The sequence below is a fragment of the Symphodus melops genome, assembly GCF_947650265.1.
Source record: "Symphodus melops genome assembly, chromosome: 4".
Lineage (NCBI taxonomy): Eukaryota > Metazoa > Chordata > Actinopteri > Labriformes > Labridae > Symphodus > Symphodus melops.
The window spans coordinates 28,242,801-28,270,148 of record NC_136694.1 but is presented as its reverse complement, the minus strand read 5'-3'; the positions used below and the strand labels follow the sequence as shown (position 1 = coordinate 28,270,148).

General features: G+C 44.6%; 2 protein-coding genes and 1 long non-coding RNA gene across 20 annotated transcripts in view; 1 reads left to right on the top strand and 2 right to left on the bottom strand.

The window, feature by feature from the left end:
- Positions 1–3,978: 3,978 nt before the first annotated feature.
- trib3 (tribbles pseudokinase 3) lies at positions 3,979–9,752 on the top strand. Of its 2 annotated transcripts, none has more exons than XM_079341986.1 (4): positions 3,979–4,635; positions 7,265–7,543; positions 7,632–7,924; positions 8,044–9,752. In XM_079341986.1, exons 2-4 carry the CDS (start codon positions 7,265–7,267, stop codon positions 8,531–8,533), a joined length of 1,062 nt encoding a protein of 353 aa, XP_079198112.1. In that variant the 5' UTR covers positions 3,979–4,635; the 3' UTR covers positions 8,534–9,752. The 2 variants fall into 2 exon arrangements, with proteins under 2 accessions (XP_079198112.1, XP_079198111.1); XM_079341985.1 differs by lacking the exon at positions 3,979–4,635 and adding an exon at positions 6,331–6,576.
- On the bottom strand, positions 9,421–10,061 carry LOC306822792. The gene is made up of 2 exons (XR_013778953.1): positions 9,890–10,061; positions 9,421–9,852 (listed from the first exon to the last, which is right to left on the bottom strand). It is a non-coding gene; the product is annotated as an uncharacterized lncRNA (long non-coding RNA).
- Positions 10,062–10,241: 180 nt separating this feature from the next.
- Positions 10,242–27,348, bottom strand: part of atrip (ATR interacting protein) — a 66,842-nt gene continuing 49,735 nt past the window's right edge. For 14 of the 17 annotated variants that reach the window (XM_079341969.1, XM_079341970.1, XM_079341956.1 and 11 more), the window contains 17 exons: positions 18,328–18,671; positions 18,125–18,210; positions 17,638–17,808; positions 17,445–17,554; positions 16,632–16,777; positions 16,455–16,547; positions 15,655–15,760; positions 14,922–15,080; positions 14,395–14,644; positions 14,254–14,307; positions 13,926–14,104; positions 12,067–12,188; positions 11,894–11,985; positions 11,150–11,233; positions 10,982–11,060; positions 10,657–10,878; positions 10,242–10,455 (listed from right to left, as the gene is read on the bottom strand). In XM_079341969.1, the coding sequence (XP_079198095.1) occupies positions 10,382–10,455; positions 10,657–10,878; positions 10,982–11,060; positions 11,150–11,233; positions 11,894–11,985; positions 12,067–12,188; positions 13,926–14,104; positions 14,254–14,307; positions 14,395–14,644; positions 14,922–15,080; positions 15,655–15,760; positions 16,455–16,547; positions 16,632–16,777; positions 17,445–17,554; positions 17,638–17,808; positions 18,125–18,210; positions 18,328–18,671 (2,371 nt within the window). In that variant the 3' untranslated portion in view covers positions 10,242–10,381. Of the gene's footprint in view, positions 10,456–10,656; positions 10,879–10,981; positions 11,061–11,149; positions 11,234–11,893; positions 11,986–12,066; positions 12,189–13,925; positions 14,105–14,253; positions 14,308–14,394; positions 14,645–14,921; positions 15,081–15,654; positions 15,761–16,454; positions 16,548–16,631; positions 16,778–17,444; positions 17,555–17,637; positions 17,809–18,124; positions 18,211–18,327; positions 18,672–19,893; positions 20,213–27,348 lie in introns of those variants that run through there. The other 3 variants (XM_079341959.1, XM_079341957.1, XM_079341955.1) reach the window with 3 other exon arrangements.

The following is a 27,348-nucleotide window of genomic DNA, read 5'->3' as shown; positions in this document are numbered from 1 at the left end:
AACAATCGGCTGGATATTTAAACACGACGGGGTTTTGTTCGCCGCTGTCATGCGGGAAGTGACGATTCTTTTAACCAATCAACAGTCTGCATTGTTTAGGTCCACCTTTTATGGTTGGCTCGATATTCTTGGCACCCCAACAAGAAAGGTCCCAAAAAGTAGGACGGCACGGTGATTTGGGAATCTTTCCCGGGATTAGCCTGTGGAAACGCTGCACAATGCGTGCCGTACCAAGACGAGCCGAAACGAACCGCTCGGTGAAAACGGAGCTTAAGAACATGAGAAGACTGATGTATAAATGAAGAGGACACAAAGGGATAAAGAAAAAATAAAATGCGTCATGACCAAAACGTTGGAGGGCGTTGCTAATGGTAACACTGTTTACCTCTCTGGAAAGTGAGTCCTAAAAACACACGTCTGAATTTATCGCTGAATCCTCTGGGAGTCACGGATGTTGCACAAATTCATGAAATAGATGAGAAACCATCTGCTAATAAGAAATTGACAGATCCTTATAATCCAACAAGTTAAGTTGTGTTTCCACCAAACGGACCGGTTCAGTTTAGTACAAAGCCAATTTATTGGTGTTTCCACTGTCAAAAGTTGTGAATGGTACCAAAATAACTGATCCGTACCGTCCTACATTTTTGGTACTCTTCTGTTGGGGTGCCAAGCGTGCCGATCCGACCGTAAAGATTGAAGCTAACACTAACCCAAGTCCAAGCTAGCTAACATTTTCCCCAAAAGAATAGTTAATTAGCACTTACCTTGATGAGCGCATCAAGCAGTGTGACGATTTACCGGCATTTCTCCGTTCGCCGGTTGGGGCACTAATTTAGGAAACGCTCCTGTGGGTCGTATTACGTGACATACGACCTCTACGGTCGTATTACGTGACAGACGACCTCTACGGTCGTATAAGTTGGAGGACTTGTTGCACAAAACGCACCGTGTTTAAATATCCGGCAGATTTGAAGAGAGTAATTTCAAGACTGTTTTCGAAAATCTTTTGCCTCAGAGATGAAGACCGTCCTTTGTTTATGTGTCACGTACTTCTTCTTCTTCTTTGTTGGATTTATTTGCTGTATACACCGCTGTGATTTAGTGATGTGTTTAAGGGTACGGTGGGCTGAGAAGAAGCATGCAAGATCAGGGTTTACTGAACCAAAGTGAACCGCTCGGTGGAAGCGAGGCTTTAGAGTGAACAGCTGATCTGCCACATGTCACTTACCTGTGTGAGTGGATTAGAGAGGGGAGATGCAGGTCAGTGAAGGCAAAACCTCGAACTTTATTCAAGTCACCAGCTTCTGGCTAAACGTGTAACACATCTGTTGTTGAAGCCTTACACAGACACGCAGCCAGACATTTCCTGCCTGGGATATCATGTCTGATTGATCCACCGTTTCAAAAGCACGAAACAAACACAGAAGAAAGTTTCGTTAGCGTGAAAGTTTCGTTAGCATGAAGCTTGGCAGCGTGCCTTGTTGACCTGTCTTTTGTTTCGTTTTCTAGGCGTTATCATGAGGGGGGGAAAAAAAGCTTAGCTAACTTCAGATAATGAGACAGAAGATGACTTGTTGTGACAGAAAAAAAGAATATGTTGTATGGATGCAAGTCGTCTTCGGGCTCCTGTAGTTTGACTTCAGCTGGTCGGTGTTTAAGTCCAGATAATAAAACGATCTGCTTTGAAAGGTGTGAAAGTCTTCAGGTACAAATGTGTGAATCTATACAAACCTATCACATTGTCTTTACTCTGTGTCTCTGTATCTCCTGCACATGGACAACAGATGGAAGTTAGCTAGTTAGCTCAATCTGGTACAAAGCATCTCTTCTTTTCTCAGACTAATGCTTCTTTTTGGACAAAGTCCCTGATTTAAACGAACTAATAAACTAAAGTACTGATCGCACATGTGAAGAGGCAGATGACTGATTATGAACAGATCAGGTCGATTAAGTCCAAAAACGTGTTCCACGTGCGTCTTGAATTGGAGCAAACTCTGGAGGTAAACAGACGAGCGTGTTCAGTAGGTGAACACCTGCTGAGCCGCTGACCGCAAGCTAACGCAGATTAAGGTCAACAGCAGTGCAGGTCAACTCCAAGCCTGTGGACGGTGTGTAATCCTCAGTGGGAAAACCCACATCTACTACATGATCCCACTGTGTGACTGTCTAACATTATCAAAGTTAATATTCATCATATAACAACATATTCATTTTTATTATCGTTGATCCACAAATGATGGCTCATAATTTAAACTTTCATCTTGTAGTTGCACTTGATTATATTTATTTTATTTTTGCAGACTGAGTTGTAATTTATAACCTATTGTATTCAGTGTTGGGGAGGATCATTATCTGTACAAAACAACAAATCTTGGACATGCACTTTAAAAAGAGATGCACATTAACTACTCAGTAAGTGTGCAGCAATTCTTTCCTGACAGACCGGTACTTCCTGAATTAAGCCGACAAGTCTACAGTGGACCCTCTGCTAAACCTTTGGTCTCACCAAAGCTTAAAGGTCAAAGGTGATGTCTCATCCATTAAACTGATTATTTGAACCTGTCATTAATAGTGAAGATTTAAACGTCCACTCACGAAAAGCCTTTTCTTCACCTTAGTTCTGTTTTTGTTTCTGCTCTCTTAAAAGAGACATTTAGCTTTTTGGCGGCTCAATGCTAACGCTCTTTATTTATAGACGGCTTTTAGCCCGCAGGATCACAGCAGACCCCCTGCACCCCCTTTGTGTCTGAGTTTCTCCTGACTTCAGGGTGCGGGTACACAAGGACCAGCATGAGGACTCAAAGAGGCGTTACATCCAAGCAGCAACCTTCAGGGTTAAAAAAATTAAGCTAACGTGAAAAGTGAAAAATCCTGAAGTTCGTTGAGTTCAGGAAGTCACAAACAATTGTGTCTTTAAACTTCATCATGTCAAGATAACTTTGATTATAGAAGGTGAAATTTGCCTCTTCTGTTAAATAACGTGTTTTGAAGGGAGATTAATAAAACACACAGAGACAGAACGTTTCCTCTGATACTAAATTCAAAATAAACAGAGTTTGTAAAATACCAAAGAGCTTTTATCAAAGGGAAACACAGAAAGTGTTATCTGTCCTACAGTGAGTCAGTAAGGTAATCATGTAGTTTTTATAAAACAACAAGCTTGTCATTATTTATTTCTTCCCCAAAACCACCTAAAAACCCTGGACTATGATTGGCTGTTTGCCTTATCAAGGATAAGGATAATCTTTATCCGAGGCGGGACTTCACCTTATTACTCAAATTGAAAGTTAATTTAAGTGCTTTCACTTTCTGTCAACCGATAATATTCCATGTAATCTCTTAAGGAAAATAATAAAAAACATTTTTTTTACTTGTCTACCTGAATTTCTTTTTAGTAAGAAAGTGATTGTAGTTTAATGAGACATTTTAGATTCGGATTTGTTTAAAAACAAATGAATAGTTAACTAAAATATGATGCAACCTTTTAGACTGAGATGATCTTGTGATCATCAGGAGGTTACACTACATTAAATAAAATAATTTTAAAATATATTCACCTGTAACATCTACATGCAGCCTCAGTTACAAACACGTAATTAGGTTACCATCCAATAACATGACTTTATTCTGATATTGTCTTAAGATAGATAGATAGATAGATAGATAGATAGATAGATAGATAGATATTATACTTTATTGATCCCGAGGGAAATTCAAGAAAAAATTCAAATTCAAAATTCAAAATTCAAAAATTCTTAAAATAGCATCTATCCTATTTATATTTTACTTTTAATGGCAATTTTTTATTTCTTCCTCTTTATACACTGTGACACATTAGGAGGGTATTTTTCCCAGCTGCAGGTTTCACCATGTTTAATAATAATGAAACCCAACGACACGCGCTCGTCTGTTTTCTGACGACTGATCCGCTCAGGATTGCAACATCGAGGCTCCGCCCCCCTCAGCAACATCGAGGCTCCGCCCCCTCAGCTGGATGACGACACCGAGGGAGGAAACACCGTAACGCAACATAACCCCAGTCCAGTCCAACACGGGTCCTCAGAGCAGAAGGAGTCCGAAAGTTCTGGAGAGGAGTACGGAGGGTGTCTGAAGCAGACCAGAGAGTCCGGAGGGAGTCCGACTGGATCTAAAAACCAAACCGGGAACCGGAGCTTACTTTCATTTAAACCTCGGACAAGAAGGAGCTCGGTTGGACTCGGCTTTGTTCGCTGCAGTTTCGGATTAAAAAGAAATCCATAATATTTATATATATAGTTTTTTTATTGGGACAATTTCGGAGTGTTTTTGTTGAACTGTTTTTCCAAAGTTAGAAAAAAAGTAGCAGCGGAAGAAGAAGCTCACCTCACAGCTGACTGACGAAAAGTTGCGCAACCTCAAGCCGACAATAATAACGAGACAACGACGTCATCAGCGCACAGTCCCTCTGCAGTTCTCCCAGTATCAGCACATCATCATCATCATCATCTACTGGATCCACCAAACTCCGAGTTCAAACTTCTTTCTGAGTGAGAAAGTTCTGCTCATCAGGTCACCATCTCTGACTCTAACGTGGTCTCTACTGGATCTAGATTGGTTTCCTGTTGATCCTCAAGTCCGGACCAGAAAACAAAGGTGAGAAAAGAAACACCTGAGAGCATCCCAGTGAAGCCTGTACGTCTTTATAAAAGTGCAGATACAGTCTTTTAGTAATTCTGAGCATGCAGAGGGACTTTTTAGGGTAATATTGCACATTTTGTACTTTTAAAAAAATGACATGTAAGCTACTGATACATTCCCTATAAAATAACATCTGTTGCATGTTCGAGGTGGAGTGAACCTTCATTTAAACAGTCTCATTCAGGCTGCAAAAAACCCAACACGATTTTAAGGTGAACATGCAGCCTCCTTCATGTTGAATGATTTAAAATGATATTTAGCAGTCTGTAGTTCTGCATCCAGGTGTTGAGTCGTACTGATGTTGGCAAAAAAATAAATAGAGCAGAATAATCCAATTCTGACCGAAGGAGTGAGACATCTCTGATATAAACGATCTTTAATCAGTCAGTTTTTGTAGCGGAGCTAAAAGAAAAATATTCACCTTCAACATGAACAAAGACTGAAATATAATCACTAAAAGTCTTTTTCTTAAGGCTCCTCTCTCATGTATTCACTGTGCTGTCCTGGATGACAGCAGCTGCTGAGTTTAGAGGATCAAAGTTCAATATTTATCATCTTAATCAAACTCATTTAGTCAACACTTTTCTTATTGCGTCAGCTGATGGCGCGCGCTCAGGTGTGTGTGTGTAAGATTTTGCCTTCGGCTCTTCTTGTGCACGCTTGTGTTTGTGTGTTTGCAGACTGTGTCATACATTTCACTTTGAGGCTGAAGCTTGAAGTCTGCAGACTGGTGCAGAGAGAGCAGGTCAAAGTAAAGGTGTAACTTTATTTAAAACAGGTTAGTAAAATAGCTACTCAGGTAAATCACTGGGAAATTCTTCATTAGTTCATTCAATGACATTTCCACACACAAAAAAAGAAGAAGAAGAAGAAGAAGCTGTGAGCAAAAACAACGAGACCTGTTATTTTGTGAAATAAATAAATAAAAAACAACTGAACAAAATGAGACACAATCAGAACATCTGACTTCATGGAGCTTTTTAAAACCAGTCTGCTGAAAGGTACCAAAGAAGAAGAAGAAGAAGAGTCAAATTGTCAGCGACATATTAAAGTGTTCAAATGTAGAAGAATAAAAGATCAGGAACAAGTGAACAGCTCGTCAGAGTCAGTGCTGAGACGATTCATGAAAAGTGTCCGACTTTACTCGGCTTCGTTCTTGTGATTTAAAGGTTTGAGGTGATAGTTTGAGGTTGTTTTAGTGAAGAGATTTTCTGGACCTCAAGCTGCTGATACTGTGTTAAAATCTTTTTCTGTTTTGTGTCGTCTTACCACTTTGATATGTCAGGCCTACGGCCAGTCGTGTCCTCTGATGAACCACACGTCCTCTTTAAAGTGCCGAGTGTCATCCGTGTGAATCACTTTTGACTGTAAGCTCAACATGTTTGTCAGAGACAGAAAAAGTTATTTTGAGTCGAGACGTCAGCTGTGACTCTGGGAAACACGGAGGAGCGTTTTATTCCTGTTTTCTTCAATGATGACGGCCAGCGACTCAAGATTCAGTCACTGGTGAGGTAAAGAGCCCAAAGTGACACGACGTGGAAGTGTCTCGGGACACGTTTGTGAAGACTTTCGAATAAAAGTTTAACAGGTGATTGACTGACGTCGATCCGTCGAGTTCAGGACCTTTTTTTTTTTGTTTGTTTAAATTGAATTTTAACGCCGTCTGTTCTCTGATTGTGAAACTGAACAGAAAGTGATGAAGAAATCTTTGGCAAATGTCTGACATGATGAGACATCAAACAGCACTGATTCACTCTGTGTGTGTGTGTGTCAGGGGGATGACGTTGCCATGGTGACACTGTGACTCAGGGTGTTTCGCCAGAGTGAAAGCGACGTTTGCTAACAGCAGGTTTCCACACAATGTCACCGCCGAGGCTGCAGGCTCTGAAATACTTTGTACTGAAACCACACGTCTATTCCCACTCTCTCTCTCTCTCTCTCTCTGTGTGTGTGTGTGGGTGTGTGTGTGTGTGGGGTAGGTGTTGACTGTACTTAAAGCCTGTTTAAACTATAAACTGTTGTGCTCTGATGCAACGATCTGAAAGCCGAAGCGTCTGTCAGCTTACAGGAAGTTTCATCATGAAGCCTATAGACGTGTTAACATGTGAGCGGCGGAGACGCAGGACACACAGAGAGATGTGATAATAATATCATTCTTATTACAGTACCAGGAAAAGAACACAGAGGAGGGTTTAGAGGAGGCTCGGCTGCAGAGTCGCCACGCACCAGCAGAGGGCGCTGAAGTGCAGAAATTAAACAGGACAGGCAGAAATCAGGGAGGGACGATTGGAGATCGACTTGCAGGAAAGGAAGAACCCGGGCTTCCTGCGTGGAGGACGTCCTCCGTACATGTGGCGTGCAACAACGACTCGACCACAGACGCCCCAACAATAAATATTTAACATGATAGCTGTCAGGATCTTTCACTTTGTTTGGACTTTGTCGCCCCCCTGTGGATAAAGTTTGTAGCGTGTCTTGATAACGAGGATGTGTTTTGAGCTGAAACTTCAGGCGAAAAAAAAAAGTTCCTGGAGGTGATTTTTACAACTAACCTTATGATGTCACTCTTCTCCTCCAATCACAGATGAGCATGGGCGTGGCCACAGCGAGGTCTCAGAAGTGTCTGAAGAGGTTACTGGACGAGCCCCAAGAAAATTTACCCAAATGTAAAGTTCCCCGTTTGGCCCCGCCGCCTCCGACCACGGGCATACCGCCATGCCTGAGGCCCAGAAGCCCCGCCCCCAAGTCTGAGCAGAGCCGATCCCCAACCAGAGTGGGGCCGTATATCCTGTTGGAACGCTGCGATGGGGAGGAGACTTACAGGGCGTCGCACGCACAGACAGAGCAGCAATACACCTGTCAGGTAAGATCACAAAGAATGAAACCGTACCGCAAAAAACGCACGCACAAAATGCAACCGCGTCAACTTTACTCTTCTGCCGTGGTCACAGGTGATCCCTCTTCATGGTTACCAAGAGCGCTTAGCTGCCTACACCCGGATCGGTCCCCATGACAACATCTGTGGCCTGCAGGACGTGGTGGTTGGACAGGACAGCGTGTACGTCTTCCTGGCAGGTCATCACGGAGACATGCACGCCTACGTGAGAAGCAGGAAGCGCCTGGGCGAGGAGGAGGTGGGGCGTCTGTTCACGCAGATGCTGAGCGCCGTGGCGCACTGTCACCAGCACGGCGTCGTCCTGAGAGACCTGAAGCTCCGCAGGTTCGTCTTCACCGACGAGTACAGGTGAGATTTACATTTAGTTTGTTAAACGCCGCTCGCTACAAAACGCTGCAGCACGAGTTTTCTGGTTGTAACACAGGTATGACCTTTGACCTTTATGACCTTTTGTTTCCTGTCTGCAGGACACGTCTCGCTCTGCTCGGCCTTAACGACTGCGTCCTCCTCCGCGGTAAACATGAAGACGACTCTCTGACGGACAGACACGGCTGCCCCGCCTACGTGAGCCCCGAGCTGCTGACCAACGGGATTGGCTCTTACTCGGGCCGCGCCGCCGACATCTGGAGCCTGGGCGTGTCCCTGTTCACCATGCTCATTGGACGATACCCGTTTCAGGACACGCAGCCCGCCGCGCTGTTTGCCAAGATCCGCCGCGGCTCATTCAGCCTGCCAGATTGGCTCTCGTCGCAGGCCAAGTGTCTGATTGGCTGCATGTTGAGGAAGTCGCCCGCGGAGAGGCTGGAGGCGTCGGAGCTGCTGATGCACCCGTGGCTGACCAATCCCAGCACGCCACATCACAACACGCACAAGGCGCACAACAGCTCAAACAAAACGGCACAAAACAAAGAGGAGGACGACGACCAGGTGGTGCCGACGTGGACGGAGAAACACTGACATACGTGTGTTGTTCTCTACTTGTGAGGACCAACCCAAACTTCTCCGCTCCAACAAATCAATCAGATCTAAAGTAAACAGTTTGTTTTTAATCCTGATGGTATCAGAAGTTAATCTGACTCACTATCAGGCTCTGCACACCTCTATTCCAGACTAAATGTCCTCACAGCCGGTCAAAAACATTTAGTTTTACTTCTTAATAATCTTTGAATTAAGTGAAATTGGTCCTCACAAAGATAGAAATGCAATAGCAGACACACACACTTGCAAACTGTCTGATCCTGGATTACTTGATCCCACCCTCAGGTGCCTTTCACTCACTGTAGCTGCAACGCAAATCAAGCCCCGCCTCTTTTGAAAGGCACGTGACCGATGGACATCATTGGTTCCCATCATACGGTGTGTTCAGGTGCTTTTCACCAACTCGTTAATCGGACAACTTCCCGGCTTCTCTTGTAAAAAAAAAAAAAAAAGTCTTGAAATTTGCAGCTGAACAACAATAAAAAACGTTTTTAATAGTTTTAATAAAATAGTTTCTTACAGTTTCTCCCTGAACACATCAGTCAATTCAAAGTGGACTCTGAAGGAGGCGGGGCTTGAATCGTGACGCAGTTTCTTCCTCCCCCGTGTTTACACTTTCTGGTTGCTCTTTAAAACTTCAAGTGAAGAATCGATCAGTATTTTAGAGTCGACATATTTCTCTGTGAAAACACCAAAACTCCTCTCTGCTGTAAACTCTGCTTCGTTTCTCCTCGACCACACGGTTTCATACAAGTCAAACGATTGATTTCAGTGTTTTTCAGGCCGCTTATCTCAAGATTCAAACCTCACACATTCTCAAGGTTGTTCACACAGATCACACACGGTCCCCTTTAATCCTTAATAAAAAGTTTATTTTGATGTTCTCCTGACATCTTATTTGACTTTTCCCCCCTTTAATTAAAACTGAGAAATGCAAACAGGTTTAATCTGGTGTTTTTTTGTTTAAACCAACCGAAGTCCAAAAATAACAAAATAACACGAACACTCACGTCAACCTGAAACTTGAGTTGAAGTTTGAAGGAGATCTTGAGATAACTGGATGAGATCGTTCTTGTTTCATTTGACTGACCTCTCATGACGCGGCCGGCCTGCAGCCCGCCAACACGATGCCTTCTTCTGAACCCGTCGTTCAGACCTCGTGCACAACTGAAGTATAAATAAAGATGTTTTTACGAAACCTTCTGGTCCTGCACTGTTTTTTCTTTTGTTGTAAATTAAGATCTTAAGTTTGACTTAAATCAGACCGTATTAATCGATCGATCCTGGCACCACTTCAGCTCGTACCTCGCTCTGTTCAGTCTGATGCTGCTTCACCTTCCCGCTCGGATCTCAGAGCTGGAGACGACGCCCCACCTGAAGTTTGACAAGCAGCTTCCTGTTAGCTGATAACTTTTATCGTGTGTGAGAAAATAACACGTCCACATGTAGAACTAGCGTGAAGCGATTGGTTTGACTGATTTCATTTCACAAAAAAGAGGAACACTTTAATCTGTTGATGCATGTGGCAGCCATGTTGGATTTTAGTTTGAGTAACTGAAGGTTCTCTAGAGTTTCCAAGTCGGACTTAATGGGAGCATCAGGTTAGAGTGAAGGTGCTCGGTTTTGATTGGTTGAAAGGATGAGCGGCGGGCAGGAGAGAGAGAGAGATGAAGAAAGAACGAAACACTCAGACGTGTAAGTTTAATAATCTCTTTTTATCCTAATCATCGCATTTTCTCACACAGCTGCGCTTCGTCCTTCAAGTCATTCAAGCATCAGTCCGTACACGGGTCTACATGTCTCAAGTCAGGCAGCAGCAGCAGCCAATCAGGAGCCAGTGTCGGTGTCCATGTCGTCGGTGTCATCGCCCTCCGAGCGACAGATCTCCTCCAGAGCGATCTCTGAAAGACGGAAAAATTCAAGTTTCCTTTTATCATCAGAAGTAAAAACAAACTTAAAGCTTCGGCATGATTTTACTCTTTAACCACGATGGATTGAGATCTGTCCGAGTACACCGACATGCAGTGTGTGTGTGTGTGTGTGTGTGTGTGAAAACAGCTGATGTGATTTATAAGGAGGAAGCATGCTGAGCGTGTTCGTACCCTCGCTCTCGCTCAGCTCGGGGATCTTCCTCAGCGTGTCTCGCACGGCGGGGATCACCTGGTCGTACATGTGCAGCAGCGGCCTGCAGCTCTCTGAGAAGCTGCCGTGATGCAGCAGCAGCCAGTGGAGCAGCAGCAGACACTCTCTGAGCAGGGACGCCGCCGTGCTGCGCCACCATGGAGACGAGGGGGCGGGGCACTGCTGCGAGGGCGGAGTCAGACCTAAAAAAAAACCAAAAAACATTTTGTTTTCATGCACAGTTTTAGATCAAGAGGAGGGGAAGAACTTTAATGTTTGTTTTTTAAAATCAGAAATGTAACCGACCCGTTGAGTCCGTCAGCTCCGGAGCGCCGCGGAGATCCAACCACTGACGATGGAAAACAATCACCGCCGTCTGCACCAGCTGAGACAGACAGACGGACGTTTTTTAAACTTCAACACGTCGAGGTGACGTTTCACTTCACAAAGACAGACGGGGAGGAAGAGTTTTACCTCGCCGTTACACGGACAGGCGCTGCACTGGCTGCTGAAGCTCTCGGACCTCTGCGTCATCAGTCTGCTCAGCAAACGAACGACCTGACACACACACACACACACACACACACACACAAAAAGAAACAAATCAAGGGCTGAAAAGGAAGAACAGTTGATTCTTTAAAAAAAAAAAAAAAAAAAATCTATCAGAGGGAGCCAGGACAAACAAGAAACATTTTTCTAAATAATGAAATCTGAGGGAAATTAAATGACAAATTAACATTTACGTAATGTATCCATGTAAAGTTATAAACTTTTTATTGATCAGTAGAGAATCAGGAAACATTTCCTTAAATCACTCGTTTACAGGGAGGACGTTTCTAAAAGCAGGTGAAACAGCTGGAGTTTAAAAACGGATCACTGGAGGTTAAAAAGTGATTAAAGTCGATGTGCGAGGAGAATCCAAAAGCATGTAATGAAATGAGAACGCCTCGGCGTGCTCAGGGTCCAGCTGTTCAGCCCGGAGGACGGCGAATGAGATCAACCGCTGACCCTCAACTGTCAAGACAATTACCCGACGAGGTCGGCCGAGCGCAGTGGGAGGGGCCTCACAGTGACTGGACTAAAGTTTGTCTGGTGTCTGAGTAGGCGCTTTGCATTGTGGGAAACTGCACTGACACACGCTGTGGAGCCTGACGTCTGTCACGTTCGTTCGCATACTGAACACCAAGTTTTGGACAAATCAGTGAACGTGTGTGTTACCTGCAGGTCCAGAGAAGTCCAGTCCGCGTGCGTCGCCTGATTGTCCGGTCGGGTCCGGATGAAGTGGAACAGCTTCAGGAACACACACGGGTCTAAAAAGGAAGCATCAGACGTACTGAGGCCGGCGCATGATGGAAACACTGAAACTAAAAGATGGGACTGAAGGAACTCACCGTGCTGAGACAGAGCGTGACGGTCCGACATGGACGTGAGGACAGACACACACTCGGACACCGTGTGCAGCCTGCTGTCGGCTGACAAACACGCACACACCACCTGCAGCACACACTCGAACCTGAGACGCACAAACGGAGAATTTAAAGGTCCAATCTGTGAGATATCTGCTGAGGAAATGAAGACGCTCTCTTCCTCTGTGATCAGACATGAAGGAAACATGCTGAAGCTTCTCTGCAGCAGCCAGCATGTCCTCCCTCCGACACGTCGCCCCCTGCCGTCCACTCAGTGAAAACATCACATCGTCATTTATGACACTGTTTGTCTTCAAAGAACTCGGCGCGTTTGTTTCCCGAAACTGAAAGTAAACGTGATCTTTGTGCAGCTGACGAAGGTCGGTCCCTCCCTCCTGTAATCACCAGTCACTGTTATGTCACCTCAGCGTCAGTAAAAAAACAAAACGTGTGCAGGAACTTTACAGCGAGGAGTTACATCACCTGTGAGGACAGCTCGTGGAAAAGTCCTAACGCAAACACTCCCTGCCTACTCAACCACTCCTCCACCTCCAGCATGATTCACCCCAGGTGAGTGTTGCATCATGTGTGTGTGTGTGTGTGTGTTTGATATGCATTTCAAGGAATCAAAGGAAACAGCACTGAGTTGATGAGAGCTTCACGTCTCCCCTCCGGCTCTCACAAACAATCTGAAACGACAGTGAACGAGTGTGTTTGACTGTCTACGACCTCTTTTCATCCCGATCCTCCTCAAGACAGCGAGACAGCGTCTCTCCTTTCATTAAACACCGACATCTGCCCGACTGACATGATAATAATACAGCCAAGTTTTCACTTCCTGGAGAAATCTTTCAAATTAAACCCTAAAGACCCTCCTCCTCCTCCTCGTGTCCCCCCCAGCGCTCTCGGCTCGTGAGAACGTGACAGCGACTTTCTTTGAGTCTTTCAGACAGAACACTCGAGGATTTCTCCACGTCGTGTCCTCAGCACAGCTCTGATCAAATAAGCCCACAGATTACCCACAGCGGTGCGAGTGCGCCCTCTAAAGGCCTGAAATGATAATGGAGCTGTAAACGTGCCTGAGCTGCGTGTACCACGTGAACACGGTCAGGATTATTAAAGTCCAGAAAAATCCAGAAATCTGGAAAAATCCTGAAAATTTTCCTTCCAAAGTTTTGTCATTTTCTCAGGTATCAGTGTGTGTGTGTGTGCCTGTCAGTGTGTGTGTGTGCCTGTCAGTGTGTGTGTGTACCTGTCAGTGTGTGTGTGTGTACCTGTCAGTGTGTGTGTGTGTACCTGTCAGTGTGTGTACCTGTCAGTGTGTGTGTCTGTCAGTGTGTGTGTGTGTACCTGTCAGTGTGTGTGTGTACCTGTCAGTGTGTGTGTGTACCTGTCAGTGTGTGTGTACCTGTCAGTGTGTGTGTCTGTCAGTGTGTGCCTGTCAGTGTGTGTGTGTGTGTGTGTGTACCTGTCAGTTTGTGTGTACCTGTCACTGTGTGTTTGTGTGTGTACCTGTCAGTGCGTGTGTGTGTGTGTACCTGTCCGTGTGTGTTTGTGTGTGTACCTGTCAGTGTGTGTGTGTACCTGTCAGTGTGTGTGTGTGTACCTGTCAGTGTGTGTGTGTGTACCTGTCAGTGTGTGTGTGTCTGTCAGTGTGTGTGTACCTGTCAGTGTGTGTGTGTGTACCTGTCAGTGTGTGTGTGTCTGTCAGTGTGTGCCTGTCAGTGTGTGCCTGTCAGTGTGTGTGTGTGTGTGTGTGTGTGTGTGTGTGTGTGTACCTGTCAGTTTGTGTGTACCTGTCACTGTGTGTTTGTGTGTGTACCTGTCAGTGAGTGTGTGTGTACCTGTCCGTGTGCGTGTCTTTCGTCCTCTGAATGAGGACGCTCAGAGTCTTCATGGCGCCGAGGACGAGCTCCTCCCTCTGTGAACTGCTCTCACCTGTTCCTGCTTCACAGAGCCGCAACACTGACTGCAGCAAGGCATTCTGGGAGCACAGACCCACATCTGCAGCAGAGCTCTCCGCCTACGAGAAGAAGGAGGAGGAGGAGGATCATGTTTCTGTCTTCAGGTGATCAGATGGTGAAGATCAGTCGAACGTTTTCATTACTCAGTAAGTTGCTCATGTTTGATCATCACTCAGCGGGGAGACGTAAAGGTCAGTACAGTGTTTACCTTCATGTCCGGGTCTCTGCTCTGACCGTCTCTCGACAGCACGGCCTGCACCACCTGAAGAACATCAGACACATCGACAGTCAGCAGCAGCTTCAGAAAAACAAACAAGTGATGAGACGACGTTTCCCGTTTCTGCGTCACCTCGTCGCTGTGGGCCAGCAGCAGGTAGAGAAGCCTCAGAGCGGCCAAACCAGCGTCCTCCACACTGAAACCAGTCCCACCAGTCTCCTCCAGGATCCCCGGACCAGCTGAAGGAGCAGAGCTGGCAGCAGCAGCAGAGTTTGAACCGGCGCCTCCAGGAGACGAGGACCGGAGCGTGTCGAGGGCCTGACAGAGTCGAGACAGGAGGAGGTCCAACAGAGGGAGGAGCAGCACGGCTCCAGGACACGACCTTTAAAACCAGAACCAAAACTAAACATCTGCATCAGAGGTTTATAAAGTCTTCTAAAGAGCACGGTCGTGTTTACTGGTTTTACTTTATAAATGGACATGAACAATCCCTCTTTAATATCTACATTAACATCGGGCCTCATGGTGCTGCTCAGTGTTGTTGTATCTTTAAAGCTGCGGTTACATCATTTGGCCACAAGAGGGCGCTGCTCTCCACACTAAAGTTCAGCGTCATCCTTCTTTTATACTTGTGCTTTTCTTCAGCTCAGTCAGTCTACCTTTGGTTTCTGCCGCTGGCTGCAGCTTCTGCTCGGCTCTGACTCAGCATGTTGAGTCCAGTTACAGCCAGACTCTGGACCAGACTCGGAGCAGCTCTGGGATCTGGTCCTGCACTCACACCGGCTGCAGCCTCAGAGGGAAAACCTCCCGACAGTCTGCTGAACACAAAACATACAGCAACAAGGCACAAGAAAAAAAACCACTTTCATTTATCGTCATCATCGACTCGGGTCAGTGTGTTTGAAGAAGACAGAAACGATGTATTCTACATTAAATGAGAAACATGCAGGTCAGGGTCGATTCAAAGCTTGATCCAAAGACAGCTGGACTGGTTGTAGAAACGTTTAGAGCTGAAGAAAGACGAGAGGTGAAACATCTTCAAGACCTTCAAACAGTCCAGTAACCTTTGGACCGATCTTTGAATAAAGGTTTTAAAAAAACAAAACAACACGTTTAAAGATTTAAACATTAGTAACTGGAGCAACTCAGACTAGAAGCTTTGATTGAGAACTGGAGGGTTGCTGGTGACAACCAAAAAATATGGCGGTGCCAGGTCACTTCCCGAGTACTGTGGAGGTGCCATTGAGCAAGGCACCGAACCCCAAACTGCTCTGGTATGCCCCCCCCCCGCTTGTGCTATCTCTGAATATAATGCTACAATTTCTAACACTGCCCTCACACATATCCACTTCTTGCCTTGTTGCCATGGTTACAGTGCTGGCTGGTTTTTACCTGGACGTCAGGTGGTTGTCCGTCAGACTCATGGACAGCAGGTGAGAGAGGCCGAGGCTGCTGGGAGACAAAGGCTGCTGCAGCAACAACCCCAGCAGGACGCCACCTGGAGGACAAATCCTGACACTCAGAAGAGACATTTCCCATGATGCACCTGGACACTATGTCTTCATCACTGGATCATAACACAGGTTCTCTTCTTTCTATCTGAGAAGTCACGCCCGACAGCCATGAGAGAGCACACGGAGGCACCTACACACATCGGGTGTGTGTGCAGCTGGGGAATCAAACCCTCGACTTTACGACTGAGGAACGACGACTCCACCAACTGAACCACAGCCGCCCCCCCTCCCTGATCAAACACAGCTGATGTTACGAGTTTGACGCGGGGCGAGAAGACCGCCGCAAAGAAGACTGTCAACAATAAGACACAAAAATCTGTGATAGTGTTTCCACCGTCCGATCTCTCCAACAAAGGATCATAAAAGCCAAAAATAAAACCTGATGTATACATTAGTTATTAATATAAGATGACATGTGGCCTATTTTACTCTGCCCGTGTTTCCCTCTAATTGGCCGGTGCCTTCAGGCAGGCTCACTGACTCACTGTTGGCTGGTTTATAATGAAAGATAAAAACAGCTGTTCATGTGTTTGTCTTCACTCAGCGTTTCAGCTCATTGTGTTTTTAATTACTGTTATAAATAGATGAATGAAACATGTTTCATTCTTATCTGAAGAGGTGGAGAGTTGTGTGTGTGTGTGTGTGTGTGTGTGTGTGTTCTTCTTCCTGCAGCCTCACCTCTGGGCTGCAGGTGTGCAGGTCTGACAGACAGGAAGGGATCTGGGCGAGTTACTTCCAGTCTGTCTCCAGATTTGCTGCTGGACCCCCTGTCTGCAAGAAAAACACACACGTCATCAAAAGTCCTCAAGAACAGACGTCGTTACATCTCACACACACACACACACACACACGCACCGTCCCTCCGCGTCTTCACCGGGGTCGTCCTCGTCGGGATGCCGGCTCCAAACATCTCCTTGGTGATGAAACCGTTTCCTGTTGGAGAGGACGAGTTGCCGCTGTTCCCATGATGCAACTGGGCCAGACTGCTCAGCACTTTAGGGCTGAGAGAGAGAGAGAGAGGAAAGAGTAGAACCAATAATAAATAATAATACATTTTATTGGTAAAAGCACTTTACATTCGTGAATCTCAAAGTGCTAAAGAGTTTAAAAGAATAAATCATCTAAAAGCAAAATTAGCAGAAGGCTTTTCTAAAATGATCGGCCCGTCATACGTATGTATTGCCCCTTGTCCCCCCGACCCCCCTCCAATCCAGGAGGAATAACCTCCTTCTGTGAGGTAAATGTATAAAACCAGTTTTTGGGAGAGTCCTCTAGAAATGATCAGGAAAGGGCCATAAATGTGTTGCTGTCCTGGAGCCACAGCTGTTTGGACCGTTTGACTCCCTGACACATTTCACACAAGAACTCCGGGAAACTTCTTGATGAAAAAACATTAAAAAAGCCTGCCCCTGAAATGCCCCAGCGCTGCCTTTTCATCCATGTCCCTCTGAGTGGGACGTTTGGAGGAGGCGTATGAATCAATGCTCTGTGTAGATGGATGTAATCATAGCATGAACCAAAGATCAGCTTCGTTATGTTCAATGACGCGACCGCTCAAACGTCATCAGCCCTCGGACTTCAGGCGGATGTCTGCAGGGCTCAAACGGACATCCACTGTCTCATAAAGAACACATTTATTTGCAGTTTGATATTTTGATGGCGACCTACCTGTGTCTGGGCAGCGGCGAGGCCGTCTTGTTTTTGTCTGTATTGAGTTTGATCTTCATTTCATTGATCTCTGCTTCTTTAAACTGCAGCTCTGTCTGCAAAGACTGGACCTGGACACACAGACCACACAACATTTTAAGGATCGTGTGTACTGCATGTTCGTGTGTGTGTTTTTTTTCTTTCACCTCCTCACCTTCCTGTTGAGCTCCTTCTCTCTCTCGCTGTGCTCTCTCTGTCTCTGAGTCTCCAGCAGGATCTGGTTCTGCCTCTGGGCCTCCTTCTCTTGCTGAGTTCCTTTCAGAGAGTCCCTGAGGACCCGGATCTCGCCGCTCTTCAGCACAATCTCCTCCTCCACCTCCTTCAGCTAACGACACACACACACATACACACACACAATCACAAACACTGGACTCATCCTGAGTCTGCTCTCAGCTGGCACTTGACGTAAAAACATTATAACTCACGCTGGACTCATCTTTACTCTGTCCTACATGGATACATTTCTGAGCCTTCAGATATCAGGTCCAGCTCAGAAGTTTTTCAATCAATAGAGAAATATAAACGTGTTGCAAAAACTACAAAAGGTTTTCCCGTCTGTGATGAAATAAAACAAACTGTGTAATGTTTGTTCCCAGTTTGTTTACCTGCCATTTTAAGAGTTAAACGGCCGTGAACCTCACCTTTCTCTTCAGCTCTGCATGCTGAGCCTCCAGCTGTCTGTGGGAGTCTTCTCTGTCTGACCCGAGCTGCTGCTGCTGCCTGCTGCCTGAACACAACCAAACAACAGAGCTGTGTCAGAAAAAAGAGCAAAGCGCCGACCTTCTCTGGTCCAAACAAATCCAGACCGTTCAGGACCAGAACCTAAATGTATGTGGTAACTCACCATGAAGCTCTCTCTTCGGTGTCCCAGCATTCCCTCTGGTGCTCCCGCCGAATCCAAACGTGTTCTCTCGGCTCTGATTGTTTGTGGTTTTGTTCACGGATTTGCTCGAGCCTGCGGACGACGACCATGCAGACCCACGAGCCGGCTCCGTCGGTTTAGGCGCCGGTTTCCACTCGTGACCAGCCGCAGCGGTCGAGGTGGCGGCCTGGGAGGCGATGATGTCAATCTCGTCCAAGTCGTCCTGGGTGAAACCGTCGTCGTCTCCGAACGGGTCGTCGAAGGGCATCGCCGTCACCACATCCTGATTCAGGCCTCGGAGGCGCTTTGTAGGGGGGCAGTTCATGCTGCGGGGAGGGAGGAGAGCGAGGCAGACGTGTTAACCAGTCACAAACAAACACCACTCTATAACCTTACTTACCGGACCAGTATTATTTACATGAAAGTCTAAAACCCTATATGTTTAGGATGGAAAGGACTACTTTTGCTTTGAAATTACAACAGGAAATCTTTTTGAAAAGATGGGAAAGATGGTTGGAATATATCACGCCAATACGTCCATCATTTGTTTAAAGTGGATAGTTTTGCTTTGTTTTTCCCTTTGTCATTTCTTACATATAAATATCTGTATTCCCTCTGTAGAGGGATTTATGTGTCATTGAGGTCTACCCCTACATGTTTGTTTACTGTGTTCTTGTTTGCTTTTTTTACTATATTTGAAAAATCCTGTGTTACGGGTAGTTTAGATGCCTAATGAGTCCTTGCACACTTTTGTACCGCTTCCTGGTTAGGGATACTATTCTGGTGGAAACGATTATCACTGTTGTACAATTGCAGATGGTTAATTGAATTGAAAAGTTTGGCATGTTTGGACATGAAAGAATTCAATAAAAAAGAGAATTTCAAAAAAAGAAACTCTAAAACCCTGCCTGGAAAACAAAACACAAAACTTCAGGAGTGATTTTAAAAACTCAAAACCGCATCCCTCTTTAAATTTGTTGGTCAATGAGGATTTTTTTTTTAAAATAATGTACGATGTTTTAAGTATGAAAGCAGTTGATTTGACCAATCTTATACACGCCACATTCAAATATGCAAAGTTGAACTGGTTGGTTGTGTTATACAAAATTATGATAGGGCAATTAGATCAGTTAATTTAAGAATAGATGAGATATAAATAAAGCTGATCTCCAGTGAAGAATGGTGGGGGGTCGGTATACATTAATATTATGGTTTTAAGTGTTTTTAAACTCTACAGATTTGGATATCCTTAAACAGAGCATGCTGCAGTCCTTTAAAAACACATTTAGAGTTCCCAAGAACCGAACCTTGAGGTCTGGCTTAAACAAACAAGTCCACATTATTCATACCCCCCCCCCCCCTGGACCGGTCCAAAGAGAACCAAAACCTCATCTGCGCTTAAAAGTGAAACGGAGTAACAATTGCGCATGCGCACACCTCACTCGATGCTGTTTCTTAGTTCAAGTTTTAAACTTTACCAGTAAATGACAACGTGTCTCAGTCTGTTTCTGTGTGTCAGCTCGTTTCCTGTCAGTGCTTTTGTCTTACCTGTTGTCTTAAAAAAAAAGTCGACCCGAGATTCTCTGTTTTAATTTCAAAGGCATGTTAGCATGCTAAGCTAATGCAGCTAACTCCATCAGAGCAGCTTTATATTAATAGCAAGAAACTAAAAAAAAAACACGTCACTTGTGTCTGATAAATGGCGTGTTTATTCCCGACTTGGCCTCCGCACTAAATAAAAACAAAAATGGTCGGACGGTAGATAAGCAGCTAAACACGAAGAAAGTGTAGAAACTGTGTATTTTCTGCCCGCCCCGGCCGGTACACACGAAGAAGTTGACCAATCACAGCCCGGCTCTGACAAGCCTGACCAATCATGGGCACCCATGCGCAGCGCTGCAGGCTGTACGGGTCCCTGTCTGAGACAAACTGTACTAAACGCCCAAATGGGGAAACAGGTTTTAAATACGTTTGACCGGCTTTAAATGAAATATTGATGTCATAGGTAAACAGGTGGAAATACATCTCGGATATAAACACAAATTTAAAAATATTAAAAATGTTTACATGTTTTTTTGGATCGTTTTTCATTTAAAAATGATAAACAATGAGGGGCTGGTTTACTCTGCTAAGCACCTAAGAATGGGAACAGGAGAAATACTTTAAAGCCAAGCAACCTCCAGTTTTAAAGAGGACATGTTATCCCCTTTTTTCTACCAGTTCCCTGTGCTCTAAATGAAACATCTGTGCTGTGCTTCGGTCCAAATAAAACATGAAACAAGCACCAGAGGAGGTTTGTGACCCCGTAGAAACCAGCCCTCTCAGAACGCTCCGTTTTGGTGTGTGTCTCTTTAAATGCAATTAGCCCCCTTTTAGTTTTCCCATTTTAGAATTAAAATGGCGGACCTGAGCAAACGTTTCATTCCAGGGTAGTGGTAAAGGCCATGAGTGGAGATACAAGGGGAGAGGCTTTGTTTACCAGAATCCCACTGTGACATCACAAGGAGGGCAGATTTGAAACAGAGCATTTTTTTCTGTATTGTGAGACTTATGCAGACCACAAACAAAAGACTGGATTGGTTCACTTCACATTTTATTGGTCAGTATCGACACTCAAGTTACCCAGATATGAAAAATCCGTTAGTTTGTCAAGGGTCTGCTTGAGTTGTCTGTTGTGCTTCACATATAAAAACACTGATGTCACCTGTGTGTGATTATTAAGTTTTGTATCAGTGCTACAGTTTTACATAAAGATTACTTTAGTTCCCCTTCAAGCATTTCTTACAATTCATAACAAAAATAATATTGTGGCTTTCAGGCTGTATGTATGTATTCAGGTTGTATTTGTTTGTGTTGTCAGCCACACCTCTAGTGATATAAATATATTCCTCAGCCTTAATATAATCAAGATGTATACTTTATAAAAGCCATTCACCTCTCACACTGTGTGTAAGGATAAAGAAGTGAACATCGTTTTTTGTACTAGGTTGTAAACATATATTTTTTGCTGTAAACATTGACACATTAATATTGGCCCTTAAGGGATCCCTTGGCTTTTGCACCCAGCCTCATGTGGACACTTAAGGAACTGCTGCTTATTTTGCACTCGAGCATCATTTTTCAACACCAGAGGTTGCTGCTTGGTTTTGACCCATTTAAGATCGCTTAAGAATTCAGCCCCTGCTTCTTGTTGCTCTGTCATATAAGGGCAACAACACTATAATAAAACCAACCTCCTCAACTGCGCAACAAGAAAAGAAACTCCTTAAAATCATCCACGTCCTTCAAAACTCACTGCGTTTTTATATTGAATATTTTTAACTTATTTTCCTTTTTTTGTTTCCTTTGTGATAAAAATGTAATCATTTGCTCCTTTTCAAACTCCCTCACTGCAAATCTAATGTGACATTAGCTGACACTGTTTTTATTCATCTTATTAAAAAGGCTGGTGGATGGTCATATGAATCCCTCTATGCGTACTCTACACACAGAAGCTTCTCGTGGCTTCTCAGCAACAGTAAGAGTGCTTTCCATTTATAGGCACAGACAGGTCTGTGTGTGTGTGTGAGTGTGTGTGTGTGTCATAGCTGAGGCTCTACAGTATGTAACTCTGACACATGCTCTCTCTCTCTCTCTCTCGCTCTCTCTACGCCTCCGTACTTCAGTTCAGAAATGCCAGAGCTCAGCGACAGGCATCCAGATGCACCCATCATCATCATCTTTATCTGCAGCAGGAGCAAGACGTGCACACACACACACACACACACACTCCCACACCTTAATATGAACAGTATCAAAAGCATTCTGCAGCTCCTCGTATTTTAAACAGTGAATGTGGAGGGGAAAATGTACAAATCTACAAATACGTTTGCAGGAGAGCTGGTAGCCATAGTAACCAAACAGTCAGAGCAGGGCCAGTGGGTGAATCAGTTCAAATTCAGCCTACATACATGCGTGTATGTGTGTTACCGCAGAGCGTGTGAGCGGCTCTAAGGCTCATGTGACTGTTTCTTATTCTGTCCGCTGAGGACAGGAGACATCTCCGCCTGCTCTCTCCTGCAGCGTCGCCTTGGGAGATTCTGCCCGTGAGAGCTCGGCCACCGTCCAATCAGAATGAAGAAGTGTGCTACATTAAGGTGGAGAGGATGCCCTGTGTGATGTGATATTCAAAGACAGATATAAAAAAATAAATAAATCTCTCTCTCCTGGAAGTCACTGAGTTCAAACACTATATGTGAGAAAAGGAAAACCACATACACTCGGGTTGTCTTGACCTACATCGTCCTCCTCCTGTGTCCTTCTTACACCAGAGACCTGCACTCCAAGTTAGACGTAAACAGTTCATCGTCGGGTTATCTGGTCTTCACTAACCCTGACATTTTGGTAAATGGATTTGAGCTTGTATGGTCCTTTTTTCTAATCTTCTGACTACTCAGAGCTTTTATACCACAAGTCACAACTACACATTCACACACTGATGCGGGACCGACTTGGGATTAAGAGTCTCGCCCAAGGACACATTGGACATGTGGCTGCAGGAGCTGGGGATCAAATCTCCGACCTTTCAGTGAAGACGAGACCATTGAGCCCAAATTTCCAATAAACACCTGAGCCTATATTCACCAAGCCTTCAAAATACTAAGAGTCACTCCGAGTGATAAAATTCAAAGAACATTTTTAAAATCAGGACATTTTCTAAGAATTTTTCCTCAAAGTTCAGACTAGATCCTTCAAACGATGGAAGTTATTCACAGTGTCTTAGCCCTTAAAAGAGCTCCGAAGGTGTCAAACTGAGTAGTGAGGAGGACGTCTAACAGGCTGAAGAATTTCTCAAGCTGAGGAGAAAATGGAGACATGCTCTTCAAACACGACACGCAGAACATTTTTGACTCAAAGTTGGGCAGAACACAAATGATTTGTGCAGACTTTTAAATCCATCACTGACGTTTTTCGGTGCAAAGTTAGATGTGCATGATGTGTTGTTTTTTTTTTTTCATGCGGTCACCTCCACAGGTGCATCCAATCACTAATTATCACTAATTACCTGCTGATGTAACGATCAGCAGGTGAAGAAGCTGTTGCGCAAGTGGGCGTGTGATTTTCAAACATCTTGTGGGCTATTATGCTTCTAAAGAACCTCTTACAAAAGATCACACAGACGCTAATTTCAAAGTGTTCATGATCACAAAATGTCTGACTGGATTACTAACTAGATAACTCGTAAGCTAAAGCTCCTTGTTAGGAACGGTAAAGTTAAGTTCAGAGCGCTCTGAGAGGATTCTCAGGATGTTTGTGAATACGGGCCCAGACGTCTCACGACGACAGAGCGCACATCTCACATCATCAATTGTTTAGCTGCACTGGTTACCAATTTATTTTAAATGTGCTATAAAAAAAACCTTGATTTTACTTGACTCAATGACTGATCCTTCCCCCCTCTTTGGCTGTTGAAAAAAACACCTCCAGATTCAAAGGTAAACCACGATGGCTTCCTGGAACGGCTGTGGTCATTTCCTTTAAGAGAAATGAAGGTTTTGTTTGTACCGAACAACCTCTCCTCAGCTTACACTGCAGCCACCTGAATCTGATTTTTCTGCTCCTGTGTTACTCAGATCTGATATTCTCACGACAGCTTAAACAACTCATAACACATACAGCACATAAGAGCTGATCTTTACAAATCAGATTTGTCCCACTTTCAAAAAGTGCATTCCCATGGCAGTCTGATGCAGGCCGAAACAAAGAAAATCAGATCTGTGCAAAAAGCAGCCTTCAATCAGCTGCTCTTCAGGCTTGAGTCAAGGTTGCGGTCGAAGGGTGATCGAGTTAATGCTGGGATTGCACCTCAGCTCTGGAACAGTCACTCTGTATTCGATCAGCATTCACTGATTCTGCTTTTTTTTTAGACATGCCTTTTCAGCAGACATTACTTTAGCCGAGCTCCTGGGCATTTTTGAACAAAACATTTTTGAACTTAACATTTGTGATTGGCTCTTTTAACTTCGTTGTATTTACACTATATGTCCAAATGTTGCTTTTTTGCTTGTTAACATTTGTGTCCCTTTTACCCCTTTGAATATGCTTATGTGCAGCACTTTGTGCTCCTGTCTTGAAAAGTGCTCACAAATAAATATATTATTCAATTTGGGACCGCACCAAAAAAAGAAGAAGAAAAATCACAAAAAAAGTACATGGTGTACAAAATGAAATTAGGACACTGCATCAGTCTGGACCAAACTGCCTGTGGGAGAGCACTCATACTAACTCAGGGTTTCTTTTGTAACACATTTGTGCACATGGCTTCTTGGACAACTGAGCGACTGAATCAGAATTTCTCTGATGGACACACCGGAGGGACTACTACTCCCAGCATGCCTTAAGCAGCATCTGTTGGAGGATCCTGGATTAATAGCGAAAAGATGGATGGTTGTATGGTGTTTCCCACTGCTACTGTGTGTATCTCTGCAGTACAGAGCCCCTCCTGCACATGTTGATGCTTCATGAGGAGTTTCAGTCGGAGAGGAAGATATCCAGAGGGACACCACTGCGTCTGATTGGCTAGTGACCCTTAAAAGGCCACCAATCAGGCACCATCTTTACTGTGTGACTGCGTGTGTTTCCCTCTTCGTCTCTGAATCCACTGTGTCAGCCTGCGCATATTTCTCTATTTGCAAAGCTGGATTCATGCAAGAGTGTGGGTGAGTGTGTGTCTGTATGTGTGTGCAGGATGCTGAAATCTGGAGCTGTGGAGAAGGGGGATGGGAAATGAAAGGGACGTTAAAGAAATAGATGAGGAAAGGAAGAAAAAGGGGAATACAGAAGATAGGAAGGGAGGAGGACGGATGCTGAGGAGAGAGTGAAAGTGAAAAGAGCACTGAGGAGAGGTAGACGAAGAGAGTGAGGAGGAGGAGGAGGAGGAGGAGGAGACGATCTGCTGGAGGAAGCAGCAGCATCGGTGATTTTCTTGGGAAGCAAGGCGGCTATCCTCTGTTGCCGTGACGATGGGGTGCTGGCTCTCTGGACCATGGATGGGAGACCAAACGGTGAGCATCCAAAAACCTGCCTGAAATAAATACTGTGTGTTTGACGATGTCTGGTCGGAATAAGATGGAGATGGGCTGTGCACGTCCTGTTCAGGTGTGTGCGTATATGTGTGTGTGTGTGTGTGTGTATGATACAGATGCAAATATTATTTGAGGATTTCTGCAGGACTGTTTGTGTGTTTACATAATTGACCTAATTTATGGGATTAAATCTCAAACACTTCAATGCATTTTTTTTGACACAATAAATCAAATGTTTTGTGCAAGAAAGATCTTCATGTTTGTGATCTCCATCAGTTTCAGCCTCACACTCCTTCTTCTACCGTCCTGTTTCCACACACAGGTGCCATTTTGTGCATCTCAACTCATACTGGGAGTGCGTGTGTGTGTGTGTTTGGTTGAATGTAGCAGAGGGTGACTCATGGTTGTGATGTGCTGGAGTTAACAATACTGTTCATGCGTCTAATTCGATGGCTGCTGATCTACATGTATGTGAGTGTGAGAGTGTGTGCGTGCGTGTGTGCGTGCGTGCATGTGAAGTAGGCTGTGGTTTATGTTTGCTCGTAGGTGTTAACCCTTTAGTGCTAACATGAACACCGTGTCCACATTCGTCACATTTGATGTAAAATCACCAAAATTCGACTGATTGTCATAATGAGATAAATTCACCATCTGTCTGCGAAGCTTTGTGTTTCGACCCAGTTGCATAATGTCGACTATTCCAGAGTTATCGTCTGGAGTGTAAAAACACACAGACTAGATGAAGTGCGTTTAAAATGGAAGCCTGACGACTAACATTTCATTATTGTGTTGACACTGTCTTTACACACAGTATAGTTTGAGTTTGGACATTCCTCTCCTGCTTGAGTTTCTTACCTGAAAAAGGCTCCAGAAAAGATCTAAATATGTTGCTTTAAAAGCCCCTTATGTGGGTCAAATTCCCAAAACACTGGGTCCTACACTACCCACGATGCAACTGCATTGCATTGATTAAAACCTCGCAACCTGACAAGCATCAAATGTCTTTAGAGCCTTCCATTTCCAGTTTGTAACAGTTTTTTTTGTTGTTGTGGAAATTCATACATTTGTTGTACATTTGTCGCCTTCAAGCTGACAACATCATTAGGGTCATTTTTTCCAACCTGAACTTGTGTACAGTAGGAGTGATGTTTTCATCGCTGGTCGGCCAATCATACATGGACCAACTCTAATTAATGATGCACAGATCTGCAGGATGCAACTTCAGCATATGGTTAGGAATAGGAGACCATTTTATCAGTTCTGATTAATATAAAATGAATAGACAGACTTGCCTTTAAAAATACAGAAGATTGTGTTTGGACATTTTTGAATGTTGTTAATTCACAGAGAATTTTCTCAGACTTCTGCGGGTTATTTAACCTCTTTGCAGGGGGCGGTGTGCGTCATCCCAGTCGCACTGGTAAAGGTAGCTAGCTCTCAGTGTTGGTAATGCATGATCATGTCGGACTTATCTCCTGCCTGTACTGGGATCCTGTTTCAATGAAGGCAAGCGTGAACCCGCTGTGGATTCTACAATCCCTGGGGGAAGTTTGACCTGAAGTGGAGTACTTCAGGAACAATTCAAATGCCCGAGCTCACATCACATGCCACCACCACCCAGAGTGGAAGTAATGGTAAAATGGCCAACAACGAGCACAACGTTACTTTACCAATCTGCAGCCAATTTTGAAAGGCCAATTAAAACATAGAGATCCATTGTTGGTTTTTAAAGACTTTTAAACCTACAGCATCCTAAACAATGTAGGCTTTAGATTTATGACCACATAATGTTTTCACTGGCAAGCTTCTGATGATAACTCGTGGTGGTGAGTTGCCTGTTGCGCTGCAGACTGGAGTTGAACCTGAAATTTGGTGGTTGTGAGAAACTGGGAGAGGGGTCAGGAGGTGCGTTCCAAAAACAAATACAAATTTCAAATGA